Raw genomic sequence first — 25197 nt, forward strand, 5'->3', positions numbered from 1 at the left:
CAGACTCAATTTTGAGCTAGTCATATGTGACAAGAAACTGGCATTTATACAGCTAACAATGACACTGCATAAAAGCTCGCACACCTACTACTGCTGATAATGCCCACTAAGCATAGAGCTTTAGTGATTCCAACCAACACAGAACCTTTAAAACACCTTCGGTGCTGCTCTTTATTGTCTCAATTTTAAGCATGTGGGTGTGAACAACACCTATAGTGAGTTTTACAATTTACAGATATTGAAGTAATTATTTTAGCTTAGCCGGGTATTTTCTCAGTAAACACTGGCAGAATAAACATTCATTAAGGAAAAGTGACCACCACATTCAAGATTTCTATACCATCGGACCACAACTTTTATAACACATCTGCACATTAACAGCTGCAACAGTAAATATCTGTATTTGTAATTTAGGCTAAATTACAATTTGGGGGGGGAAAAAAAAAATAAGTGGCTTCCACCGTAACAGAGCTGGTGTCTGTTTTTCTAAACATATGGCTTTTGAATCGTAAAATCTGTTTAATTTTTATGTAGACTTTCTGCAAGACCTTAGCTTCACGTGCAACCCATAGACTATACAGTCTATGGTGCAACTGGGCATTTTGGTTTGAAAGTGCACTTCACTAATATTTGGTCACCAAAGGATCATAATTGTTTTGAGCAGCTTTCCCACGAGCCTTCATTGTGCCTTACTGTCATAATTACTGACAGATAACCTGAGGTTGTCTAGTCCAATCTCACTGTACATTCCATATAATGACAAATAAAGGCATTCTATTCATAGTGTAATGGAGGACTTCATGTGACCTTGAGCCACATTACCTCAGGTGTCCCCTAGAGGGCAGTGTAACTAATTGTCACATTAAAGTGCTGTGCATACTTCAGGGGTGCAGAGGTGCTGTTGATTTCCCTCAGAGGGGGGAGAGGAGGAAAAAAAAAGTTCCTACCACACTGAAGGTCTCCAAAACTTTAGAAGGAATGTGGAAGAAATTTGAAGTGACTCTGAAACCTCCCACTTAAAACATTAAGAATCCTTGATTTAACTTTTTTTTTTTTTTAATCACCAACACTAAGCTCTCAGTCACAAAAAGAAACTCGTCAGAAGAGATGCTTCTGCCTCCAGGGAAAAGTTTTGCTCACATCCAAAGTGGTCCTGCTTTGGTGTTAGATTTGCTCCCGTTCTCTGAGAGGTGGAAGTGACAGAACAGGAGCTTGTATCAGTAGGTGTACCTGGAGAGTGGTGTGTCTTCCATCAAATCATCCTGAAAAGGGGATTTAAAAAAAATAAATATCAGTACTCCAGAGAGTTGCTTAGAATATGAGACTGCATTACCATGAATAGCATTGAGATCACAATTCAAAATAAGCACTCACTGGCCACTTCATTAGGTACACCTGTTGAACAGCTTGTTGGAGACATGTCTAATCAGCCAATGACACTGCAGCAACTCTGTGCATTTAGGCATGTTGACATGTTTAAGACGACCTGCTGAAGTTCAAGCCAAGCATCAGAATCAGGAAGAAAGGTGATTTAAAATACTTTGACCAAGGCATGGTTGTTGGTGCCAAGCTGGTTGGTTTAAGTATTTTAGAAAGTACTGATCTAATGGAATTTTGCAACACAACCATCTTTAGGTTTTACAGGGAATGGTCTGAAAAAAGAGTAAATATCCAGTGAGCATCAGTGGTCTAACTGAAAATGCCTTGTTGATGCCAGAGATCAGGAGAATGGCCAGGCTGCCTGTAACTGACAGGAAGGCAGCAGTAACTCTAATAAAGCGCTCGTAAAACCAGAGTATGTCGAAGAGCATCTCTGAATGCACAATATATGAAACCTTTAAGCAGATGGGCTCCAGCAGCAGAAGACCACACACAGTGCCACTCCTGTCAGTTAAGAACAGGAAACTGAGGCTACAAATTTGGGCGTGTGGTGTTGGGGAATTTTCTTGGCACAATGTCACAGCCTACTGTTGTCACGGTATTGTTGCTGACCACGTCCCTCCCTTTATGACCACAGTGTACCCGTCTTCTGATGGCTGCTTCCAGCAGGATAACATAAAATGTCACAAAGATCAAATCTCAAACTGATTTCTTGAACATGACAATCAGTTCGCTGTACTCAGATGCCCTCCACAGTCACTAGATTTCAATTCAACAGAGCACCTTTGGGATGTGGTAAGCAGGAGATTCCCATCATGGATGCACAGGTACAAATCTGCAGGAACTGTGTGATGCTATCATGACAAAATCAACTAAAATCTCTGAGGAGTGTTTCCAGCACCTTGTTGAATCTGTACCACACAGAATGAAAGCAGTTCGAAATGTAAAACGGGGTTCACCTCTGCACTAGCCAGGTGTAACAAATGAAGTAACTAGTGAGTGTACAGAGCCAACATAATATGATGCAAACTGCAGAGCAATTTTATTTTACGTGTGCCTGTTTCACCTCTGATTTCACTTCTTCTCATGTGTACTAATAAACCTGAAAAAAAATCTATCTCCTGAAAAAGAAGTGAAGAGTTTCTGTTACTAAGGTTTACTGTATTTTTAATCAGCCAGAACACATCTTGAGAGTAACACCTGATCAAGAAATTAGCTAGCGCCCAAGTCATGTTCCAATATGTCGTCTCTGCTTGCAGTTGATATTTTAACACTCAAGTTCAAGGGTTATATTTCATCTTGACAGCTTGAAAAAATGTTGCAGATTTGAGCGGTGCATAATAGATGATGTGGTGATTTGGTATTTGGTAACGTCGGGGGACTTCTAAGACAGAAAAAAGAAATTAGTGAAAATGGTCCTCCAAAGGTACTGCACTGTATCTTACCATGGGCAGGTCCTGGAGACGATGGAACTCCGGGTGGTTATTCCGCTGGCGGAACTTGAGGAAGAGGACGACGAAGACAATAGCTGTGGTGACAATAAACACTGACAGCAGACCAGCCAACAGAGGGTCTAGAGGGGAGTTGGAACGGTGCCGCGGCCCCTTGAGATCTACATAATACAGAATTTATGGCATGAAAAGAGGTCATGTTAAAGGCAAAATAACTTAAAGGAATACGCTGAAGACAACACCCTCATCACACCAAACCTAACCTTACCTTCATCCCCGACATTAAGTTCAGGTGGGACTTTCTCGTGCATTGGGCCATTAAGGGCCCCACCTGGAGATGTGGTGGTTGTGTTCAGAGATTCAGAGTGTGGCCGCGTGGTGGAGGTGGACTCTGTGAAGCTTGTGTTGTGTACTGTGTGGGCTGGCTGAGATGAAACGGTGGGGAGGGAATGGCTGGTCAGGGGGGCTTTGCCTTCAGTAGTTGCAGGGTGTCGAGGGGTGGTGCTCTGAACAGTCGGCGCTGATGAAAGGCTCCCTGCAGCAGCTGAAAGGGGGGATGTGAGCGCAGTGCTGTATCAATTCAAAACAGTACAGAGAATTCTTCAAAGGAAATGAAATGCATTCACAGCAGCCAGAGGTAACTCCACACTGCCCTGCTGACATTAAAGCTGCTGCTGTTATGTCTGTGCGACCTCTGTGTCCCACACTGTGACAAAATGCTGTACAAACTACAGGAAAACTTTGCATATTAATGTGCTGTTCTTTGTGAATATAACTCAACACTGTAAATCCTGATGTTTCTAAAAAAAAAACCTGTTAAAAACAAAGCTAATGACCGTTGTTTTCAAGCACCAGTGCTCACACAGAGGCGCTCACTGGTGCAACTTCCTAGCTTTGTGGCTAAATCAGATAAATAATAGGTTTCCACGCAGACTTCTTTCCACCAGCTTTAAGCTCTCTGAGGTCTCAGCTTAAAGCCACGGAACTACATTTAATAAGTAGCTACTGTTTGCTTAAGAACTGGAATATATCCCAATGATCCCAAACAGTTGCTGCAGATTTGTCAGGTGCGCATTCATGATGTGAATCTCCTGTTACAGCACATCCCAAAGGTGCTCAGCTAGACTGAGATCTGGTGACTGTGGAGGCCGTTTAAATACAGTGAATACACTGTCATGTTCAAGAAACCGGAGCTGGAAGCAACCATTAGAAGATGGGTACACGCTGACCATAAAGGGATGGACACAGTCAGTAATGATACTCAGGTAGGCCCAAAGTGTGCCAAGAAATCTGACCATGTCTACATGCCTAAATCCACTGAGTTGCTGCCATGTGATTGGCTGATTAGATATTTGCATTAATGAGCAGTTGAACAGGTGTACCTAATAAGGTGTCTGGTGAGTGTACATATGCGGAACAATGGCTTTCTCTCAGTGTGTGTATATTTCGTTTAACCTTGTGCACATGTGGCTACACTGAGTGGAGGGCTGAGAATTGAAAGTGTCCAAGCAGCATTGCACATGGTGTGACTATCAGACTACATTTCTGCAGCATAACAGACAGACTGTACTATGTGCTGCAACGATTCCATGCAGGAGGTCGCATATTGTTAACAAAAAAGCATAAAAGACAGAAATGTTTGTGTTCTAATTGGATTATGAAGCCATTAGGGGGAAATGAGTGGGAATATTTTCTGCTTTCAAAGGGAGAAAACTCACACAACCTCCACATAATTGTACTGGGGCAGGGCAATAACAACAACAGGTCAGCAAGTGACTAGTGAGAGTGCTCCATCATTATTGTAGATGTTATTTCTGTGTGTCTCAAAGAGGTGACACAGCATCAGCTGAGGGGGGTTATATTTATCTGATCTATAAAAGGAATCCCTTAAATGAGGTTGCGACACACATTCTCAATCTCAGTCCAGTCAAGTGGGGGTCAGGGGAGGAGTGTGTTCCAGGAACACTGCTGGCAAAGGGACTGAGCCTCAGAGGAGAGTCTGTGTTTGCAAACAGGCAGTGTTTAGTGTGTGGGAAGTTTTATTTTAAGGCTCTAGTCTGGTCAAATTAAACAGACTGTACTGGAAAATTATAGATGCACCATTATAGAATTATGATGACCATCATTTCTGTGTTCCTAATGATAAAGGTGCAGCTTTTTAAGACAAGTCATATGAAGCTGATTACCTGAAGGAGTTAGAGTGCCAAGGTCTGTGTGCTGAGATGTAGGTGCTGCAAGGCTTGCTGTAGAGAAGTGGGTTTTAAGCACTGCATCTGTCAGAGTCTCTGAACGGACTGTTCCTCCAGTCTCAGTGAGGGCTGTGGCTTCAGCTGAGGATTCATTCCTGCCTGCAGGATTATGTGTGCTCTCTGAGAACTCATTCCCAGGATCCACTGTCAGGTTAGAAGATGCTGAGGTTCCAGGATGACTGAGGAAGGCGGCTGGTGTGAGGAGAGGGGGCAGAGTACTCCTCTGACCTGTAACACAAAAAGATAAGTCCTGTAAAAGAGACTTAGACTTTAAAACACATTTTCCTGGCTAGTGATTATTCTTGTCACATAGACAATATAAAAGTCTTTATTAATCAGTAGTTAAGTTGCCTGTAAAATGTAAAAATCACTTGGTGTACAAAATAGAAAACAGTTAACAAAAATAGTGAAAATTGATTTTCACATTTTCCCAAAGGCCAAGGTTACATCTTTTAATGCTTTATTTGTATGTTTCTATCAGCTCAAAGCTATTTATGATAATAAGAGATGTAAAAAGATGATTAATCGGTTAATACCCTGCCAGCACTCCTAGGTGGGCTCCATATGGGATAAGCAAGGGCAAACATTATGGGCCCCATAAGGTTTTGTCCGCGGTTTCCATGGTGGCCCTACATGGGTTTGCCCAGATAGATTTTAACCGGCCCTGAATATGTGTTCACTGGGACCCAGACGGTTGACTTACATGAGGCCCATGCAGGGTCCATGCGTAGCCCATGTATGCATGGACCGTCTGGGTTCCAGTGAACACATATTCAGGGCCGGTTAAAATCTATCTGGGCAAACCCATGTAGGGCCACCATGGAAACCGCGGACAAAACCTTATGGGGCCCATAATGTTTGCCCTTGCTTATCCCATATGGAGCCCACCTAGGAGTGCTGGCAGGGTAATCGCAGCTCCAGTATCCAAACTACAGAGATATTGTTTCCTATCATAAAAAGAAACGGGGAAAAATATAAAGAAACTAATCGCAGATTTTCTTTTGCATTTTTACACGGGAAATGACTCCAATCTGTCAGTTAACTAACACACTGCAGCCCTCCTTTAATTTCGAGCTTCTTGCCGTTTTTGATGTGCATTTGGTGCCATTTTGCATCAAATTAGGTTCACTGTAGCGTGAAATCCAGACATCCTCATCAAACGAGTAAGCCCAGAGAGAGAGACGCTCACCTTGCCGATGAGAAGAAAATCTAAATCATCTGAACACATCCTGCTGAGGTGCTGAGCCAAATACAAAAAGTTAACAAACATCGAAATGCAACCAACAACGTGCAGCTACATTCGCCATTAGTTCAAGCAGATCAATAAATGGTCAAGTGTTGAATCAGTTATGAATCCAACTCACGTCAGCAGGATGTCAGAAGTGTTCGCATCAAACCAAAGATACAGAGAGAGAGAGAGAGAGAGAGAGGAGAGAGAGAGAGAGAGAGAGAGAGAGAGAGAGAGAGAATGGTACCTTACCTCTAGTCTGCGATGAGCCGGTAAGCACAATCAACACGCAAAACACCAAATTCATTTCAAATTTCATCTCATCGGCAGCGGCAGGCTTCCCCTCCTGCAGATCACAATAAAACGGGCCTCTCCACAGCAGCTCTGTTCCGTAGCTCTGGGGTTGTTTCCGTTACGCGATTTGACAGGGCACATCATCGGCTCTAAAAATATCCTGAGGGAGTCGGGCAGAAGAGGAGCAGGGGTGGGGCTGCATGCGGGCGGCTGTGGGTGGCAGCACAAAGAAACAGATTCTAAAGAGCAAAATGTTTCGCTGATAACCACCGCAAACTCACGCTACGCCTCTCATCTCCATGTTCGTCCTTTCAGAACCAATCGTGCCTAAATCGAACTGTCCAAAACGCGTGAGTTTGCAGTCGCTTTTGCTCTGCTGCACCAATCACACATCAGTGCGTCAGAGGCGCAGTTGTGTGCGTCAGGAGCGCCTGTCCAGAGCGGCGAGGCGCTGAAGTGAACGCGCTCTTTGACAAGTTTTACTGCGTTATTTATTACCGTACGCTCACTGTTAAAACTAGTCTGTAGGAACCAACAGTTGAATGTGTGTCAGTGTTTGCTGTGAGCCAACCACTTTTCAATTCCCACAGAGGTCAGTGTGTCGTCATGGCTGAGCGTACTGCCCACATGTGTGCCGTACGGACAGCTGAATGACCCGCTGCGTCCTCTCTCAGCGTCATCTGACACACTTTGGAGGACGACGAGTGACCGTTTTAATTATTTATTTAAAAAATATCAGGCTCTGATTTGTAAAGGATATTCAGAAGCAACAGTAAGAAACCTCCCTGTGCCAGATGGAGCCTCCAGCCAACCCGGGAGCCAGCCCGGTGGAGTTGGAGTTAACGGTGGAGAATGTGGAGTCGGTAAGTTAGGATATTAGCCGAAACTCATGCACTTAACTGGGGAGTTTGAATTATGTCTGCAGGCTGTGATGCCTCAAAAGCACGCAAGATAATGTGAATAGTAGTATGTTTGTCGCGAAGAAGAACTGCAGCACATTTTGCTGATATAAACATGATTTTATATCAGATTACTAAAACAGTTTTATTACGTAAATAACTGTAGTTTGCTCACTGTAGGGAGATTGGGCAAACTGTACCATTTGTAACATGATGCCTGTTATAAGCACCTGTTGTCCTAATAATAACTAACACATGTGCTTTGGATTAGTTGCTGTGACAACACATTTTTCTGTAAATTCAAACAATTGGTCATCCAGCATTATTAATTATTATTAATGGTTGCTGTAAATGTTGTTATGCTAGTTAAAATTTAGTTTTAAGTGCTAAAATATTCCCACCATATCCCTTTGGCTTCTTTAATTGCTTACTTTGTTCTCTGCATTGGTATGTCTTTCTCCATCCAGGCTCTCTACCAGCTGTACTTTGATCCAGACATGGAGCATAAGAATGCAGCCCAGAAGTGGCTGACCCAGGCCCAGGCCTCTGCACAGGCTTGGCACTTCTGCTGGGCTCTGCTCAGCCCTGACAGGGTCTGCAGTTTTTTTGTTTTTCATCTCCATCTCCACAACTGCATTTTTTTACATTTCCCACTTTTTCTGTGACAAACATAGACACCATAACCATTAATACAGACTGGTTGAATATTGCGCTAAAAGCAGCCGTGTGTGAATCTGTCTCTTTGCAGATCCCAGAGGTTCAGTTTTTTGGTGCCAGCACCCTCCACACCAAGATCTCACGTCACTGGAGCGACCTCACCGCAGACCAGCATGAGAGCCTCAGGACACAACTGCTCACCCATATCTTGCAGTTCTCCTCTGGGCCCAAAATGGTGCTGACTCGTCTGTGTGTAGCCCTGGCCTCTTTGGCTCTTAACCTAATTCCCCAGGCCTGGTCTCAGCCGGTGGCGGACATGGTGAGGGCGTTCCAACCGCACAAACCTGATCCTGAAGATGGCTCTGGAGCAAAGACCTCCCAGGACCCCCACGCACATTGTCTCACTCTGCTTGAGCTTCTCACCGTGCTTCCGGAGGAGTTCCAGAGCGGCCGCCTGGCTCAAGCGCGACGAGGCCAGCTGAGGGAGGCTCTTGCTGGAGAGTGGCCAGTAGTGTGTCCTCTGCTGCGACAGCTCCTGCAGAGCCAGGACTCATCGAATCAGGTGAAGGAGAAGGTGCTTCGATGTCTGTCTAGCTGGGTGGCACTTGATGTGCCACTGGGTGAAATCCAGGAACTGGTCCAGGACTGTTTCACTGCATTGTCCAACCCAGAGCTGTTTGACACAGCTGTGGAGACGATAGTTAACGCCATCTCACAGCCTGACTGCCAAAGGTGAGAATCAGCTGGATGATTAGGTCTTGGGTGACATCCAGCATATGGCTGTATGACTCAGATCATTTGTGTGCAGGTACATTAATGCTCTGCTGAGCCTGATGCCTCTGGTGCTGGGTCTCTATGACCAGCTGAAGACAGCAGCTCAAGATGGGAACATGGAAACCTCACATGGTATCTGTCGAATTGCAGTTGCTTTAGGGGAAACACACTCCAGGTACACATAGAAGCATATAAGTACACACACCACCCTATCCTGTAAGCGGGCTCCGTCATTTGCCTTTTATTTCTCAAACTTGTTTGTGTGTGACAGGGTTCTGTTGGAACAGGTGGACCACTGGCAAGAATATCTAGCTCTGGTTAACATGATTCTGTTCTGTACGGGCATCCCTGGACACTACCCAGTTAATGAGACCACAAGTTCCCTTACACTCACCTTCTGGTACACGCTGCAGGTATGGAGACTGAGGTATTAATGTGTTGTCCATAAGACTCTATTTTTTTACAAATTCAGCTTGTTATCATTTCTAGGATGACATTTTGTCATTTGAGGAGGAGAAGCAGGCTGTTTACCTGCAGGTTTACAGGCCAGTTTACTTCCAACTGGTGGATGTGCTGCTTCATAAGTCCCACTATCCATCCCAGGAGGAGTACGCCTCCTGGTCATCTGATGACAAAGAGCAGTTTCGTATTTACAGGTGAGACTGGTCTTAATAATATTTCAGTTTGATTCAAATTTAAAGGCAGACACAACTCAGGAGCTATGCTGTGTGGCTGCAGTCAAACACAATGACGGTTTTTCTTTGATGCAACAGCAAATTTACAAATATGTTTCCTTGGGTCTACAGGGTAGACATCTCTGACACTTTGATGTACGTGTATGAAATGCTGGGGGCAGAGCTGCTCAGTAACCTCTATGACAGGCTTGGCAGACTGCTGATGGATCCCCAGCAGTCAGCAGTGTGGCAGGTAATGTCATGAATAACTCCCGTTCAGTTATTTAATGTGAAAACGTATTCTAGCTGTATTTACTGGAATGTGATTCTCTTTTACTTGTTAAAAACCACACAAACCTTAAAAAAAATGCAAGTTAGTGTTCCTCATGTGGCTCGAATGCTTCAGAAAGCCACAGAGATAGAAGACAACAGGTTCCATTCTCCTAAAATAGTCACACATATACATATAATGTATGTATCTAATAAATAAAGGTAAAAATACAGTTCAAAGTACACTCATATGCATATTTTATTTTTATCCTTTTTAAAACAACTTACACTGCTCATCTGAAAATGTGATTTACACAGCTGGAGGCAGCAGTTTAAGGTAGTATGACAGCTAATGTGACATTTTTTTGACAACATCATAAGTCTGTAAGGCTAAAATGCCAGAAAACAGGTTTAGACTGCAAGAGTCAGCACTGTTTCCATATAAAAAGGTCACAAAGCATCATTTAGTGTTACTTGTGATTATTTAAAACCGTGTGTGTGTAGACATTTATTTAGTTACATTCAAACTCTAAAAGCTTTTAATTCAGAAAGTTTGCAGATTCGGTGGGAGTCTCTTTTTTGTGTCCCATACACACAATCAGTCTTTGAATGTGAATGACTTGCTTTAGGGTAGTCCAAGTGTAAAAGCATTAACAACCCAAGCAAGAGGCAAAAATACCATCCATTAAAGTAGCTCCCTCATAAATAATGTCAGCAGACTCTACATCAAGGTGGAGAGGATTTGGAAAGACAGGGCTGTTTAAACGCAAACTGATGAACAGTTATGAGCCACAGTATCCATGTGTATGTATAAGAAAACAGCTTGAAAAAAATTATTAAGAAGATGAGTAAATGTTATGATTTAATAGCAATTACCTGATTGGTTGTTATCCATCCTTGAGTCCAGTAAGTAAAGTAGGTATCATTCAGGGTTGCAATAAAATAAAACATGGCGTGATCTTATCTTTTTCCCAGTTCCTCTCTACTGTCTCTCCTCCTTGTGGAAACCCTGAAGTTAACTGATTTAAGTCAGGAAAACTACTGGAAATTAGAGTGCAGTAACAAACCAGCTGATCCCAGTGCTGTGCAGAAGAACTGATCTAATCAGCTCAGCTAAATAGCTGCCCCTGTTTTTCACAGACCTCTACAAGCTAGGCAACAGCACCCTGACAGCCAGTAGGTATCAGGATGAAATCCTTGGACCCACTGTCAGACCGTATGCTGGCACAGTGGGTCTTGGGTTCATCCTGGTGCACGACAATGCCCGACCTCATGTGGCAAAAGTATGCAGGCAGTTCCTGGAAGAAGAAAGAATTGATACCACTGACTGGCCCCCATGCTTCCCTGACCTAAATCCAATAGAACATTATGTTTCACTCCATCCAACACCAGGTTGCACCTCAGACTGTCCAGGAGCTCAGTGATGCCCTGGTCCAGAACAAGGAGAAGATCCTCCAGCACACCATCCATCGTCTCATTAGGAGCCCTGCTGCCAGGCATGCATACAAGCACGTGGGGGCCATACAATCTGATGTGTTTTCAAAGTGTGTTCCTTTAGGTTTTTTGAGCAGTGTGTTATTATTGGAGGGATGACCATCTAATGGAAACAGAACTCTCATTAATAATTTTTTATTGGTGAAAGTTGACTGATAAAAGTTGTTTCACCATCCCTGTATTAATAAACCTCCAGTTATTGCAGATCTCTGAGTTTCAACTAAGTTGTGAGTTAGAACACAAATAACAGATTCAAATCACCAAGTATCAATATTGATACTTGGTGATTTGAATCTGTTATTTCTCCTACTATTAAACTGTGATGACGTGGTACCAGCCTCTTTATTGGCTTGCTGCTCGCTCATTAGAACAGAAATAAGACCTTTGGGAAGAGTGAATGATTTCCAGGTCCATCAAGGGCAGACATTAGTCTTTCTCAGTACCTAAACAAAAGAATTGCTGTTTTTAACTAAGCAACCCATAGAGAATGTGACTGTGCTGACACTAAAAAAGAAAATAAAACCATAAAGCAGTCACAGTAACGTATGTAGCATTGTTAATGTTGCATAGCAGAAACCCAGGTCTTCCCTACAGCCCACCCTTTTTATCCTGGGCACTTAAACACTTCAGAGCTAAACATGCGCAATGCACTGCTCCTTCATTAAGCAACAGAGAATTCAAGTAAATGGCATGTTTGACTCAATGTGAGTATTAAGGTTATTGTTACTGTTTTAATTATTCAGCTATTATTCCATTATTCTTTTGTTCTAACACCAAACTCTGTTTTCCTCCATCTTCAGGACACTGAGGCGCTGTTATTTGGCTTCCAGTCCATAGCTGAGACCATAGATGTGAACTACTCGGATGTTATTCCTGGTCTTATCGGTCTGATCCCCAGAATCAACATCAGCAACATTTTACTAGCCGACACTGTGATGTACACAATAGGTACAGTGTACACTCAGACACCTGTTTAATATTGTCCTTGTAGCAAATTATTCCTGTTTAGTTGTATTTTCTTTCTTAATCTATGATAGCAGACCTTTTCAAGATAGTTACTTTTATGATGTAGATTTGCATTTGTGGTTGGGATTTGAGTTCATGCTCAAATGTAAATTTAATATTCCTCGTTGAGCAGGGTCACTTGCTGAGTGGCTGGCTGACCACCCGGTGATGCTGGGTGGCATATTGCCTATGGTGCTCCAGGGCCTCGCAAAGCCCGAGCTGTCTGTGTCTAGTGTGTCTACACTGAAAAGGATCTGCAGGGAGTGCCGCTATGACCTCGGGCCCTTCGCTCAGGACATCCTGACGGTGTCACAGGTCAGACACAAAAGCATGCACAGCAACAGATCATCAGGGTTATGAGTGTTTTTACACTGTGTGGTGATTTGTTTTCTTGTAGGATGTACTGGTTAAAGAAGTCCACAAGGTGAGATACTAACCTCAAACATACAACAGTCCCATATTACTTTGAAAACACTGGCCATACCTCCCTGTCTGAGGGCAGACTTTATTATATGTGTTATCTGTGTGTGTGTGTGTGTGTGTGTGTGTGTGTGTGTGTGTGTGTGTGTGTGTGTGTGTGTGTGTGTGTGTGTGTGTGTGTGTGTGTGTGTGTGTGTGTGTGTGTGTGTGCAGAGCAGCCAGTGCATGTGGCTGATGCAGGGTTTGGGTTTCCTGCTGTCCGCCCTGCCATCAGAGGAGATTTTAGGGCGACTTCACTCACTCATCACGCCTCACATCCAGCAGCTGGATACACTGACCCAGCAGGAGGTAAATGTAAAAACGTGTAAATAATGATCCACTACAGCAAACTGGTGTTAAAGTACATGAAATGCTGTAATGTGCTATTCTTTGGAAATAAAGTTGAATGTAGTAAATGTTGAAGCCTTTGGGGAAGAATTCCTAACAGCAAGTTACTGCACATTTTTTACAGCATCATTAGTTTGTTGGGGTTTTTTCTGGCATGCACAAAGACTCAAGGGAATGTAAATGTTTAGGTTTAAGTCATTAATTTAGAAGTACTTTTATTTTGTGTTAAGACTTTAAGATTTTTGTGGCTGAGTTTTCTGGTGTTTATGTGTCTGAAAACAGCGTTAAGGTTTAGACTCCTACAGTGATTAATCAAGTCTGTGCTACTAAATTGCAGTGTATTCAACTCTGGATTTTAAACATTTATAGGAAAACCAGTCTTGATAAAATAAGAACAGACAAAATACCAGCATTCACCTATTAATGTAAATTCAAAATGTTTATCAAAGGGCAAAATGAGCAGGTTTCAGCTATAAGCTGTCATTATCACAACCACAATGACCATATACAGTCAAAAACGCCATACATCTTTATTCAGCCATAAGAATTAAGAGGGTAAGTAGTAGCCAGATGCTGCTAATCAAATGAACTTTATTAACTGATTATCAGCAAGTGTGAGGCAATAGTTTCTGCCCAACAATCTGGGAAGGGTTATAAGGCCATTTCCAAGCAATTTGGAGTCCATCTTTCTTCAGTGATAACAATTATTCACAAGTGGAAAACATTCAAGACAGCTGCCAATTTTCCCAGGAGTGGACGTCCAAGCAAATTCATCCCAACATCAGACCTCAGAGAAAAGGCAAAATTAGAAATTAGAAAAGCAGAATTAGAAAAATACTATACAAGTATGGCTTGTTTGAAAGGGTTGCCGGGAGAAAGACTCTTCTCTGTAAAAAGAACAGCTGCAAGTTGCATCTGAGCAAACCACAAGACTTCTGGAACAATGTCCTTTGGAGACAAACACAGCAGATCAGCACAAACACCTCATACTGTATCAACTGTCAGCACGGTGGTGGAGGGGTGATGATTTGGGCTTGTTTTGCAGCCACAGGACCTGGACACCTTGCAGCCATTGAGTCAACCATGAACTCCTCTGTATATACCAAAGTATTCTAGAGTCAGGCCGTCTGTCCAACAGCTAAAGCTTGGCTCAACTGGGTCACACAGCAGGACAATGATCCCAAGCACAGCAGTAAATCCACAACAGAATGGCTGAAAAAAGGTGCTGCAATGGCTCAGTCAAAATCCAGACCTCCACCTGATTGAAATGAAGCAGCAGGACCTTGAGAAAGCTGCACATAAACAAATGCCTGCAAACCTCAATGAACTGAAGTAATGCTGTAAAGAAGAATGGGCCGAAAATCCTCCAGAACAATGTGAAAAACTGATAATGTCATGCAGGAAGATATTGCTGCTAAACGTGGTTCTAGAAGCTACTGAATCATGAGGTGCACTTTTTGTCCACATCATTGTGCCTAAAGACTAGGATGGGGTGCAAACTCCAACAATGAGGACTCTTAGTATATGATCAATACAGTGTTATAGTGTAAAACTTGTATTATATACAGCAGACAACTGTATTTTATTTTTAGATTACATTAGTTATACTGTTAACAAACAATAAACAGTATATTAATACCTGGCAAATCTCAGTAGCAGTCATTCATTCTAACAGGGGAAATTCTTACAGTGTAACTCAAGTGTAATATTGAATGAATAATTATAGTAGAGCTGCTTGTGCCCACAAATTGTTTGCATGACCTTGCTGTGTTAAACCTTGCTGCTTTAAATGGTGGTGAAAATTTAAAGTAAAATATATAAAATATTAGTGTCTGATTAATCTGATTAATTCTTTAAATCATGGGGAAAACAAAACAACAAAAAACTCTTTTGGTGCTCTTCATTCAGAGTGTAAGATTTTTAAAAAAAAGCAAAGCAGTTCTGCATCACCTGGAATGTGTGTGTGTGTGTGTGTGTGTGTGTGTGCGTGTGTGTGTGTGTGTGTTTTATTATAATTAAAACCCCACAACTGTCATCACATTTTGATTGCAGTGTTGCATAATCCTGCATGAAAGCATGTGACATCAGCCTTTTTTTTTTCCAATCACGTCTCCCTCCAGTTTAAACCACTGAAAAGAGCACAGGGAAAACAAACAAAACGATTATGAAAGTGCACATTCACAGACAGGTAATGGTTATTTGTTATATAACATACATTACTAACAATAAGCATTTAGTAGGAGTAATAATACTTCTTTTGTAGAGAGCAGTAAGTGCAGTGCAGAGTGGTTAGAGTACAGATAAAATGCATTTTAATGAGCAATTTGACACTGTCAGTGGGTGCCACTGAACATCAGGGTTTGTGTCTTAAAAAAATCTCTTCACATAGACTCAGATACTTAACACAGCTTTGACAGTAACAGCAGATTCACTCTGACACTTGACAGTTACGTGTCTTTTATTTGTAAGCTTTCTAAGTTTTGTTCTTTAAATGCCAGACCCATGTACGTCCTCTCTCCCCACAGCTTAATCCCACTAATAAACAGACCATCATCCACATCCTGGGGATGCTGTCCAGTCTCTTTACCACTCTGGACATCAATAGGCAGGCAGACTGCTTGGAGGGAGCAACCAGTTCCAGACTCACATCCCCCCAGAGCGCACAAAACCCAGTAAGTTCAGAGAAAAACAACCACTATGCCTGTGGGTACAAAATATCCAACTTTATATCCAAAACTTCTTCTTTATGCTTATATTTTTTTTATATTCAAATCTTTATTTCTGTAAAAAAAAAATCATTTTCATTTGAAACTTAGGTGGTTGTTGTGCTACAACAAGTTTTCACGTTGATCCAGACCATCCTCAGCAAATGGCTCCATGACTCAGAGGTGGTAGAGGTAGGAAGGTTTTTTTTACCTATTGCGTAAATATGTGTGTGTGTGCATTATCTTTCCTTCTTTGTGTGTGTATTTCATGACTCACACATGCCCATTGTGCACCCCACCCCTCCACCAGGCAGTGTGTGGGGTTTTTGACAAATCGGTTCGAACCCTCCTACATGATTTTGGACCCATGGTTGCTCAGCTGAGTGAGATGCTGGGGGAGATATACAGCACCTTCCCACAAGCCTCGGCTTTGGACCTGGCACGTCAGGTACACCTCCGCATATATGACCCAGAATTAAAGTATTATTCTTCTGACTTTGATACGGACTCTCATAGGCTCAGATGTCAGTCTCTTTGTTTCTGTGTTTTCTTTAAAGATGGTTCACATATTTGCTGGAGAGGAGCATCTCATCTCTAACATCAGAAGCCTCACTGAAGTGTTAACATCCACCACGCTCACTATATTTCAGCAAGGTAATAAATGGCTGCATGGAAATGCGCCTGTTTTCAGTCAGAACTTTTCTCATGGTGTCTTTACTTGGCAGGTCCAAGGGATCATCCTGATATTGCAGAATCGTTTATGGACCTTCATGCTCAGGTTGGTGGAACTTGTGCATATTTTCAAGCGTCTAACAGAATCATTGTTTAGTCACAACACCCGTGTCTTCTCATCTGTTAGATTCTTAAAAGGAAGCCTGATTTGTATCAGTCTGAGCAGTTAGATGTTAAAGCACTGTTTTACTGTGGTGAGTATCACTGCATACTCACGAAATATACAAACATATGAAAACAAATCTTACATGAGCTTTTACATTTCTTGAAAAAGTGCCTTTGTGTGAGCCACTGGTGGAAACAGTCATTTAATAATCTTTTTATCCCATTTGTCTCCAGGGATTTTGTCACTCAAGTTTCCAGAGACACCCACAGTAAAAGCTGCGAGCCAATTCTTTGTAAGCTGAGATAAAAATGTGCACAGTGTCAGTTTACACCAAGTTCCTTGTCCAAATTGAATTCCTCCCCTCATAGCCAACCCTTTCTGCTCTATCCCTGGCAGACGGAGTTCTTGAGTCGCTGTAAAGATGTGCCATCACTCAGTGATGTGTTGCAGAGGGATGGAAAGCTCCTGACAGAGACTATTCTACAGGTAAACCAGTAACAGTATCGTAGCGCCCACCTAAACTTATTAAACTCTTGCTTTGATTTTTTTTTTTTTTCTTCTTATTTCATTCTGGCACTGAATTTGTCTTTTAATTGCAACACATTGTACATTTTGCCTCCTGTCTCAGGCGGTTGGAGGTGAGTCTCCCCGCAGTCTGACCGAGCACTTCTCTGAGGTGCTGCTGAATCTGAACAGGTATTGTCCAGCCCTGCTGTCTCAGTGGCTCAAAGAAACACTACAGGCCCCAGGGTTTCCCTCAGCCCAGGTCACTGCAGAGCAGAAGCATACCTTCAGTCAGCAGCTTCTAAGGTAATGAACTTAGTTACCTCCTCTTTTTAGCATCTCGTGGCTCATTATTTGGTTTTCACTTACATCTAACATTCACGCAGGCGGCTTTTTTTGGTTAAAAAGAAATGCTCTAACAAACCCTTCACAGCCCCAAGTGGTAGAGTAACAGTAGCTGTTTTTCAGGGTTAGTGATTTAAGCATAATAATAGAGTTTGGTCCACAATTTGTTGGACAAATGCAGTTTTTGTAGTTTTGTCTCTGCACGCCACCACAGTGGACTTTAAATCAGTGAAGGTGTGATTGAAGTGCAGGCTTTCAGCTTTAATTCAAAGGTTTAACAAATTTTAGCATTAGCTTTTTATTCCAGACATTTGTACACACAATGCCACATTTTCAGAGGCTTGAAATTAAAGGGACAAACTAACATAATTTTAAATATAATGGTTGTTTTTGATACTTACCATATAAATTCTCAAATTGGTTTCATCTGTCCAGTGATTTTTTCCCCAGATGTTTTAAAGTCTAATCTGACCTTCCTGTTATTAAGTGTTGTAAATCCTCTGTATTTATATTCACGAAGGTGTCTCTTGACTGTAGATCTTGATAACAATATATCCACCTCCTTGAGAGAGTTTTTGACTTGGTTGGATACGATTTTTGTTAACCATGGAATTAATTTTGCGATCATCCACTTTAGTTGTCTTCTGTGCTCTTTCAGGCCTTCTGGTGTTGCTGAGCTGACGGTGCATTCCTTCTTTTTAAGTTTGTGCTGTCTCTCTGAGAGGTTTAATTTGCTTTTTCAGCCTAACGTCCTCCCTCACTTGCACTGACATTTCTTTGGATATTTAAAATTACAGTGAAAATCTGTAAAAAAAAAAAAAAAAAGAAAAAAAAATTTAACACTTTGAATCAACTTCAGATGTCTGCTTCATTTGTCATGCAGTAATGAGGGCAACACCTGTCCGTGAAACTGCAGTCAGTGGTCCAGTTAATTTTTTGTCTCTGAAAATGGGAGAGTGTGTAAAAATTGCAGATAACATCTAATCTTTTGTAAAGCAGGCAGGTGTATAAGACAGGGCAAAATTTACATTTATGCAAATTACATCATAAGTGAGCGATGCTGTACATGTCAAACACCCTTGTGTTGATGCTATAGCTATGAAATATGGAGCTACTTTTGTCTTTTTTTAAACAATTTTCCAATCGAAGCTAGGCTTCAGAGAAAAAAAATATATCTGAAACACACTCAAAGTGTTTTGAGCTGAAACTCCTGAGCACGAAAGCACATGTGCACGCCGATCTTTGCATCCAGGGAATCGCTTCCTAACAGTGAATATTGTCTAGTTGTGGTTCCCACCTTTCAGCATCGGTAGACTCAGCTCACCAGCGAGAATTATTTTCGGAATCTCATTTTACTCACAAATTTGTTCTTAATTTCCATAAAGTAACTTTTTAAATGTATTGCCTATTATTTTGCTAGAAAATGTTTCATTATAAACCCACTGTTTGATTGCACAAGACACAAAAGTGCTTCCATGTCATGTTCTATGTATTATTTATGCCAAATTAGGATATAAAACTACACTGTCATCATTTAGTTGCAGTTTAAACTCTAAATCTGTCTCTTCTCTTTTCTCCTCCCAGGGAACAAACCAACAAGCGCCGTGTTAAGGAGATCGTGAAGGAGTTTGCTTTGCTCTGCCGAGGTCTGCAGGGGTCCGGATACTCAGATTACTAGCCAGAGCTGCCAGCATTGCAGTATTCTAGCTTCTTCTTCCTCACCAAGCCTTTGAGAAAGCCCCTCAGCTCGTCCCGTTTCAGAAATGCTCGGTGCTAAATAAGACCTCTGACTTAAGCAATGCGACTGGAAAACAAGAAAACTTAGATTGCACCAGCTCTCAAACACACATTAACTGGACACTTTGTTAAGATAGGTGAGTCTCTGTGCAACATGTTTTTTAATAAAATATCTAAAGCGGGATAAAATGAAATAAGAGTCAGGTTGGCATTTTTGTATCTATATGCAGGAATGCACAAGGTTCCGTACATGTGCTTCATCTCTGTGACGACTGACAAAACAACAATAAACAAAAGGAAATCTGTTGCAGCTGCGTGATCAACCGGGTGTTTGTTCACTTATTTCTATTGCATACTGCTGTAGATCACATTCACACATTATCAAAATATAGAAACCCACCCACCCCGGCCAGGATTTTTCTTCTCTCTGTTAGGAAGGAGAGCCTTTTAAAAATGTCACGTTACATTACATAGCTTAGAACTCTTGCACAGGTGTACTTCTGCTGATAGATAAGAAAACAACTTAATCACTTCCACAATAGAAAGAAAAAAAGAACAAGACCAACTTTAGAAGCAGACAATGAGTTGTGACAAAAGACTGCTTGGTTTCTTTTTTATGTGTGTGTGTGTGTGTTATTTTTTTAGAATCAGTGACATCACTGTGAGGGATGGCAGTTGTCTGTGGAAGTTTTGGCTCCATCCTCTTATAGAAAAACGTGGATTTTTGCTGTCGCAGTGGAGGTTGGTGCACTAAGAGTTTGTGCAGAGAAGCTAGTCTGAGTGTCGTCGGTTGACTCTGTGCATTTCAACCACAGCCCAGTAGGCTTCTTCTGAGGGCAGTGCCGACCCGGGGCCGTTTACTACCGTATTCTTGTGAAGAGGTTAAGTACTGACTTTGACTCCTGAGAAGAGAAAGACATTAAACAGTGTGAAGAACATTAAAATATATCAACGTGTCTTTTACTTGTTTGCTGATTTACTGTACCTTGGTACAGCGCGTCTTACTGAAGACGTTCCAGAAACGTAGTGTCTCGTCACCAGCACCTGTAACGATGGCCTCCCCGTCTGGTGACACAGCCTGGGAGGGGAAAAACAGGAGTGGAGAATGTGGCACAATCATCAAATAATAACTTAAATGTTCATTAAATATGACAGAGTGCACTCTGCAAAACAGGTCATTTTAAGTGCATTCCTCTGATGATTCTTACATAGTTTTACTTCAGTATGTTGCTGCTTACTTAATTCAAGCATCTCATTGCTGCCTCTACATGTGGAATTGTGTGCAAACACTGGAAGTGTGGATGTTACTAAAGTGCCACTGCCTAGTTACATAAACACTGAACACAAATTGTGATTCATTTATTGCGTGCAATCATACCAAATACAGGACTCTGTAGGAGTGCCCGGTCAACTTGGCCACCTGTGTAAGCGATGGATACTTCCACACCAGGATCTGGTTCTGAGAGTAGCCGTGTGTGCTCACCTGGAAACAAAGAACAACTTGCAGTTACCATCGCGCACTGGTGTGCCTCTGCCGAGCATTCAAGCAGCAGCTTTGAAACCGTGTCCGTCCTGATTTATTGTATATATAGTGCAGATTTTGCAGAAATAAGCGAACACCAAAGATTAGTGTCACCACCACAGTGTCTGATGTGGTATGCTCACAATCTTCCCTTATGTTCCTGAGTGGAATGGCGTTATTGCTGAGCACTATGATTTCAAGTACAGTTGAAATCTTTCCATTTTTGCAGACTAGCATTCTGGCTAGCAAGGCCCTCCTCTTCATCATCTTCAGGAGCTGAAGATCTGACATGGCTGTACTGTGTGTTTTTAAGGCATGAGCTACAACTGGTAACCAATGTATCTAAATTATCTGCACTGTGTGTGAAGTTCTTTTTCTATTATGACTAAAACCAGGTCATCTAAACAGAATTTAAGACATTTTTAATACTTTTTAGGCCTTTTATTAGTAAATGTGCATTTAAGGCAGTTTAACACTTTTAAAAGGAGCTGTAACCACCTGGGAGTCAGGTCATCCTCGAGTCCCAGTGAATATTTGTGCCAATCTGTTTTTTTTTTTTTTAACCAAAATTCTCTGAAGACATGGAAGAGATAACCACAAAAATGGGATTAAATATATAAACTACTATGTGCCCATGGTGATTTCAGCTGGAATTGTTTTATTAAACTGTATTAAATACAGTTTTTTTGTCATATATAAACAGTTGAGGGACTGTTTCAAAAATAATTTAATTCAATACAAAACCAACACTAACTAGTATGAAAAATGACCATAAACCAGCAAATCATGGTCACAATTCCAGCTAAACCGAATACATAACACAGGCGTACCACACACGAGTAACTGGGTGTATATTAAGTTGTCCAAATGTAATCTAATTCGCTAATTTAATATTTGAGCTACTGTGTTCACAAACTGTGCCTACACAGCATGATGATATTATCTATAGCCAGATGCTGCTGCGCAGACATCGCATCCTAGAGTGTTTTGTAGTGAGTGTGTGCAGCTCCTCACCAGTTCGTTGGCATGTTTGGACCAGGCCAGGTTGCAGACCTGGGAGCCGGTGTCTGTGCTCTGTAGAGCCTGACCCGTCAGCGTGTTCCAGAAACGCAGGCAGCGGTCGGCCGTGCCGCCGCCTGACGCCAGCAGCCCGTGCTGGTGTGGGGACCAGGCGATGGCCTTCACTGCTGCCAGGTGGTCACTGTACTGCTGCACAGGAAGAAGGCTGGAGCTGTTCCACACCAGTAACTGGTCAAAAGGCAGGATATGTTTAGTTTAACAGTTTTTTTTTAACAGAATCAATAAAGCCTGAATTGGCTTACTTTGAACTTTTAGGTTAGATTCTAACCTGTTCCTTAAGTATGAGCTGTTTTAGTTGCCTCACCTTATTGTCGTTGCCTCCAGACGCAAGGTGCTGGTGATCAGGAGACCATTTGAGACCGCACACTTCCTGTCTGTGACCTTGCAGCCTTCTCTCAGCAGACGGTGGTGTTCTGACATCCCGCTGTAGGATCACTCTGTCTCGACTGCCAGAAGACAGCTGCTCCCCATTCCACGCCAGGGCACCTTGGGCACAGAAGGTAGGAGGGGAGGTTCTCTTATTTCACTGCAGCTACCAAAAATGCATCCTACATTTCTTAGGTGATATCAGCTATATCAATGCTGGTGAAAAGTGAAAAAACAAAGATGTGTATTAAGTTTGAGAAACTGGTTTTTGCTGTGGAAGTCTGCAGCAGATAAAAAGAGAGCTGTGCCTGAGTTTAAAGGCTTAGAGTTAGGGTTATTGCTGTAACCACCAATAACAACAGCAGCATAAATGGCTTTTTGGTGAGAGACGCACAAATCAATCAATCGCTCCTGCTCTGACTGACCTACTCTGGCTGAGTGGCCCTCCAAACTTGTCAGCTTCCTCCCTCCTGCTGCGTCCCAGACCTGAACGTAACCTTTGTGGGTCCCAACAGCGACCAGACTCCCCTAAAAGCAGAGCAATCCAAATGTTATTGTCCTTCTCTCTGTACCTTCTATGTTGTCATACATAAGCAGCAGAATCAGTTATGGCACGCTCACCCTCTCATTCCAGCACACCGATGTAACAGAGTCTCCATCCACTGAAAGGTCGCATAACCTTGTCACCTGTTTAGACAAAAAAATAAGCACTTCCAGTTCCCCCGTGCAATACACATGAACTCTGCTCTTTGTCTGCAAGCACCTCTTTAAGTCTACCTGGCTAGTGCAGGCACTCCACAGGTAGACGCAGGCTCCCAGGCCGACACTCAGCAGGTTGCCCGCTGACCAGTCCACCAGGTTGAGGTAGAAGTCATCCTGCAACTCCGGAGCATCCAGCACTTTGAAGGGAATCTTGGAGATCTTTCGGGCTGGTTTGCGGGGTGAGCGGAGCAGCTTGTGACTACAGAAACAAACACGGAACATTAACCAAAAATAAGCACGGCTCGAACACCTGATCCGCTCAGTGTGCAGCGTGTGCGAGACATTTCATACCTCTTGTTACTAAGGGGAGAAAGGGAGTATGGTGAGACTTCACTGTCGCTATCGAAAGGCACTCTCTTAGTGTGGACAGTGTACTGCAGAGAAGAAGCAAAATGAACAAACTGTCACCGAGTTTTGATGCGGTCGTTGTCACTCACGGCCACCTTGAAGGTGAGATATTTGTCATGTTATACAGGAGTGAAGAGTTTTATAGTTCATGCTTACCATTCTTACAAAATAAAAGCACGACACATGTGGCAAAATGTTTACAAGAGACGGACATAAATCTCACACAGTGGGTCACGGATACTCCACCACAACCATCCACGGGCCACACCACAAGCTTCTGGGTAGTTCCGCATTATTTATTCATAAGACTCTGAGTTATTTTGTATTAGCAGTCAGTTTAAATTAACTTTAAGGGTGATTTTCTCTCATTCTTGTTTACCCTAAAAAGACTGTGAGAGTCTTGCGAGAGGACCGCGTGCCTCCGGTCTTCTGTGTGAGGGTCTGGCACCGTCTCTATCCCGGCCCCGAGCAGCTCGTTCCTCAACAGGGCAGCATAGGCCACAGCGTCTGGAGGGGTGGTGGCAGTGAGAGCGGCGGTGAAAACACTAACGTTAGAGGCACAGACTGGACTTTAAATGATAGATATAGCACGTATACATATAAGGCCTTCTGACCTTTGCTTGAGTCTGAAGTGGCATCCTTTGCTTTATGGTTCTGACTGGGAGAGCGGCAGTTCTCCTGTCAAGAAAGGGAAAGGCATGTCACCAGTGGCCACGATTACTGAGCTGTCACTGTTGCTTTTGTGGCATAAGAAAGGGAACACCTCTCACATTGGCATAGTGGAAGTTGATGCTCCAGTTGCTTCCAGCTCGAGTAGGGATAAAGCGGTCACCTGACTTCACACTGACAGGACTGCAGGTAGCACTCAAACACTAGGATGAATTAGACAGACCGTAAGCAGTCCACTAAGATCGGTGCCAATATATGAGCACGCTCAAATGTAACGTGTGCCTGCACCAATACTGAAACATGTTAAATATCTGTGCCTCACCTTGGTCAGGCGGGCCTCTGCAGGCAGGTTCTGGTGGTTGATTTGCCTAAGCAGCCGTCTTTCGTACTCTTGGTCCATTTCTCCGGGGGCTGACGAGCAGCAAGGCCCCTCTGCTGCTCTCCCTGCCCCCCTCTAAACCTCCGCTCCCTCTCGGTGAGGAAATCCGCAGTGGATCCTCATCTCTGTGGGGGAAAAAAAAAAAAAAACGGGTCAGCTTTATTTCACAACACAAACCATTCAGACCGCAATGTGCGCGGTCCAAAGACACACACACACAAGCAGCTCTTTGGGCTACACAAACCAAACGGCCTGGTTAGCCTGGAGTCATCATGTAAGCACATCTAAGATCATCTGGTTTTAACACGCGTTTGCAAAGCCAAGTCTGCATTAGCTGTTTATAATTCGCTGGGAGCGGGTGGATATCAAGGTAAAAAAAAAAAAAAAAAAGGCTCCGGGGTGCGTTAATGACAGCCGCACCGTTGTCATGGCATCATGCTCGCGCACACAACAACCAATTTACAAGCGACGCTCATCAGCTGACGACTGTCATACCGACTGATGGCGACTCAGGTGGCCAAGTCAAACATCATCTTCCTGTGAAAGGATCGGCGCTGCGGCGGGATAACTTGTTGTTTTCTTCCTAAAAACAAAAAACAAAAACAAAAACAAAAAAAACAGCGGTACACCCAAACGCTAACGGGACACGGTGGTGTTGTTTATGTTGTGAGCAAGATGGCGACCGAATCAGCTGTAGAAGAAATACTTCAGTTGACTTCTGCTGTCTGTGCAGTCAGCGAAGTGCAACTCAACAGTGACG

General features: G+C 42.8%; 3 protein-coding genes across 4 annotated transcripts; 1 reads left to right on the top strand and 2 right to left on the bottom strand.

The window, feature by feature from the left end:
• Positions 1-42: 42 nt before the first annotated feature.
• LOC115796152 (mucin-5AC-like) lies at positions 43-6911 on the bottom strand. The gene is made up of 5 exons (XM_030752424.1): positions 6561-6911; positions 5018-5308; positions 3100-3375; positions 2826-2992; positions 43-1262 (listed from the first exon to the last, which is right to left on the bottom strand). Exons 1-5 carry the CDS (start codon positions 6625-6627, stop codon positions 1218-1220), a joined length of 846 nt encoding a protein of 281 aa, XP_030608284.1. The 5' UTR covers positions 6628-6911; the 3' UTR covers positions 43-1217.
• A 467-nt stretch (positions 6912-7378) lies between these two features.
• On the top strand, positions 7379-19336 carry LOC115795964 (importin-13-like). Its single transcript, XM_030752125.1, has 21 exons — positions 7379-7465; positions 7969-8094; positions 8250-8890; positions 8967-9107; positions 9204-9345; positions 9422-9588; positions 9739-9859; positions 12171-12318; positions 12509-12690; positions 12773-12799; positions 13009-13143; positions 15708-15854; positions 15999-16079; positions 16198-16335; positions 16445-16541; positions 16613-16665; positions 16747-16813; positions 16959-17017; positions 17122-17211; positions 17354-17535; positions 19159-19336. The coding sequence occupies exons 1-21, from the start codon at positions 7397-7399 to the stop codon at positions 19250-19252; spliced, it is 2907 nt and encodes a 968-aa protein (XP_030607985.1). The 5' UTR covers positions 7379-7396; the 3' UTR covers positions 19253-19336.
• Positions 19337-19453: 117 nt separating this feature from the next.
• On the bottom strand, positions 19454-25174 carry fzr1b (fizzy/cell division cycle 20 related 1b). Of its 2 annotated transcripts, none has more exons than XM_030752126.1 (14): positions 24933-25174; positions 24381-24562; positions 24160-24261; positions 24004-24067; positions 23769-23896; positions 23333-23415; positions 23057-23240; positions 22901-22966; positions 22705-22807; positions 22218-22399; positions 21848-22081; positions 20690-20794; positions 20297-20389; positions 19454-20213 (listed from the first exon to the last, which is right to left on the bottom strand). In XM_030752126.1, the coding sequence occupies exons 2-14, from the start codon at positions 24456-24458 to the stop codon at positions 20172-20174; spliced, it is 1464 nt and encodes a 487-aa protein (XP_030607986.1). In that variant the 5' UTR covers positions 24459-24562; positions 24933-25174; the 3' UTR covers positions 19454-20171. The 2 variants fall into 2 exon arrangements, with proteins under 2 accessions (XP_030607986.1, XP_030607987.1); XM_030752127.1 differs by lacking the exon at positions 24933-25174 and adding an exon at positions 24682-24820.
• Between the last annotated feature and the right edge of the window lie 23 nt (positions 25175-25197).

The sequence above is a fragment of the Archocentrus centrarchus genome, chromosome 17, assembly GCF_007364275.1.
Source record: "Archocentrus centrarchus isolate MPI-CPG fArcCen1 chromosome 17, fArcCen1, whole genome shotgun sequence".
NCBI classification, from domain to species: Eukaryota; Metazoa; Chordata; class Actinopteri; order Cichliformes; family Cichlidae; genus Archocentrus; species Archocentrus centrarchus.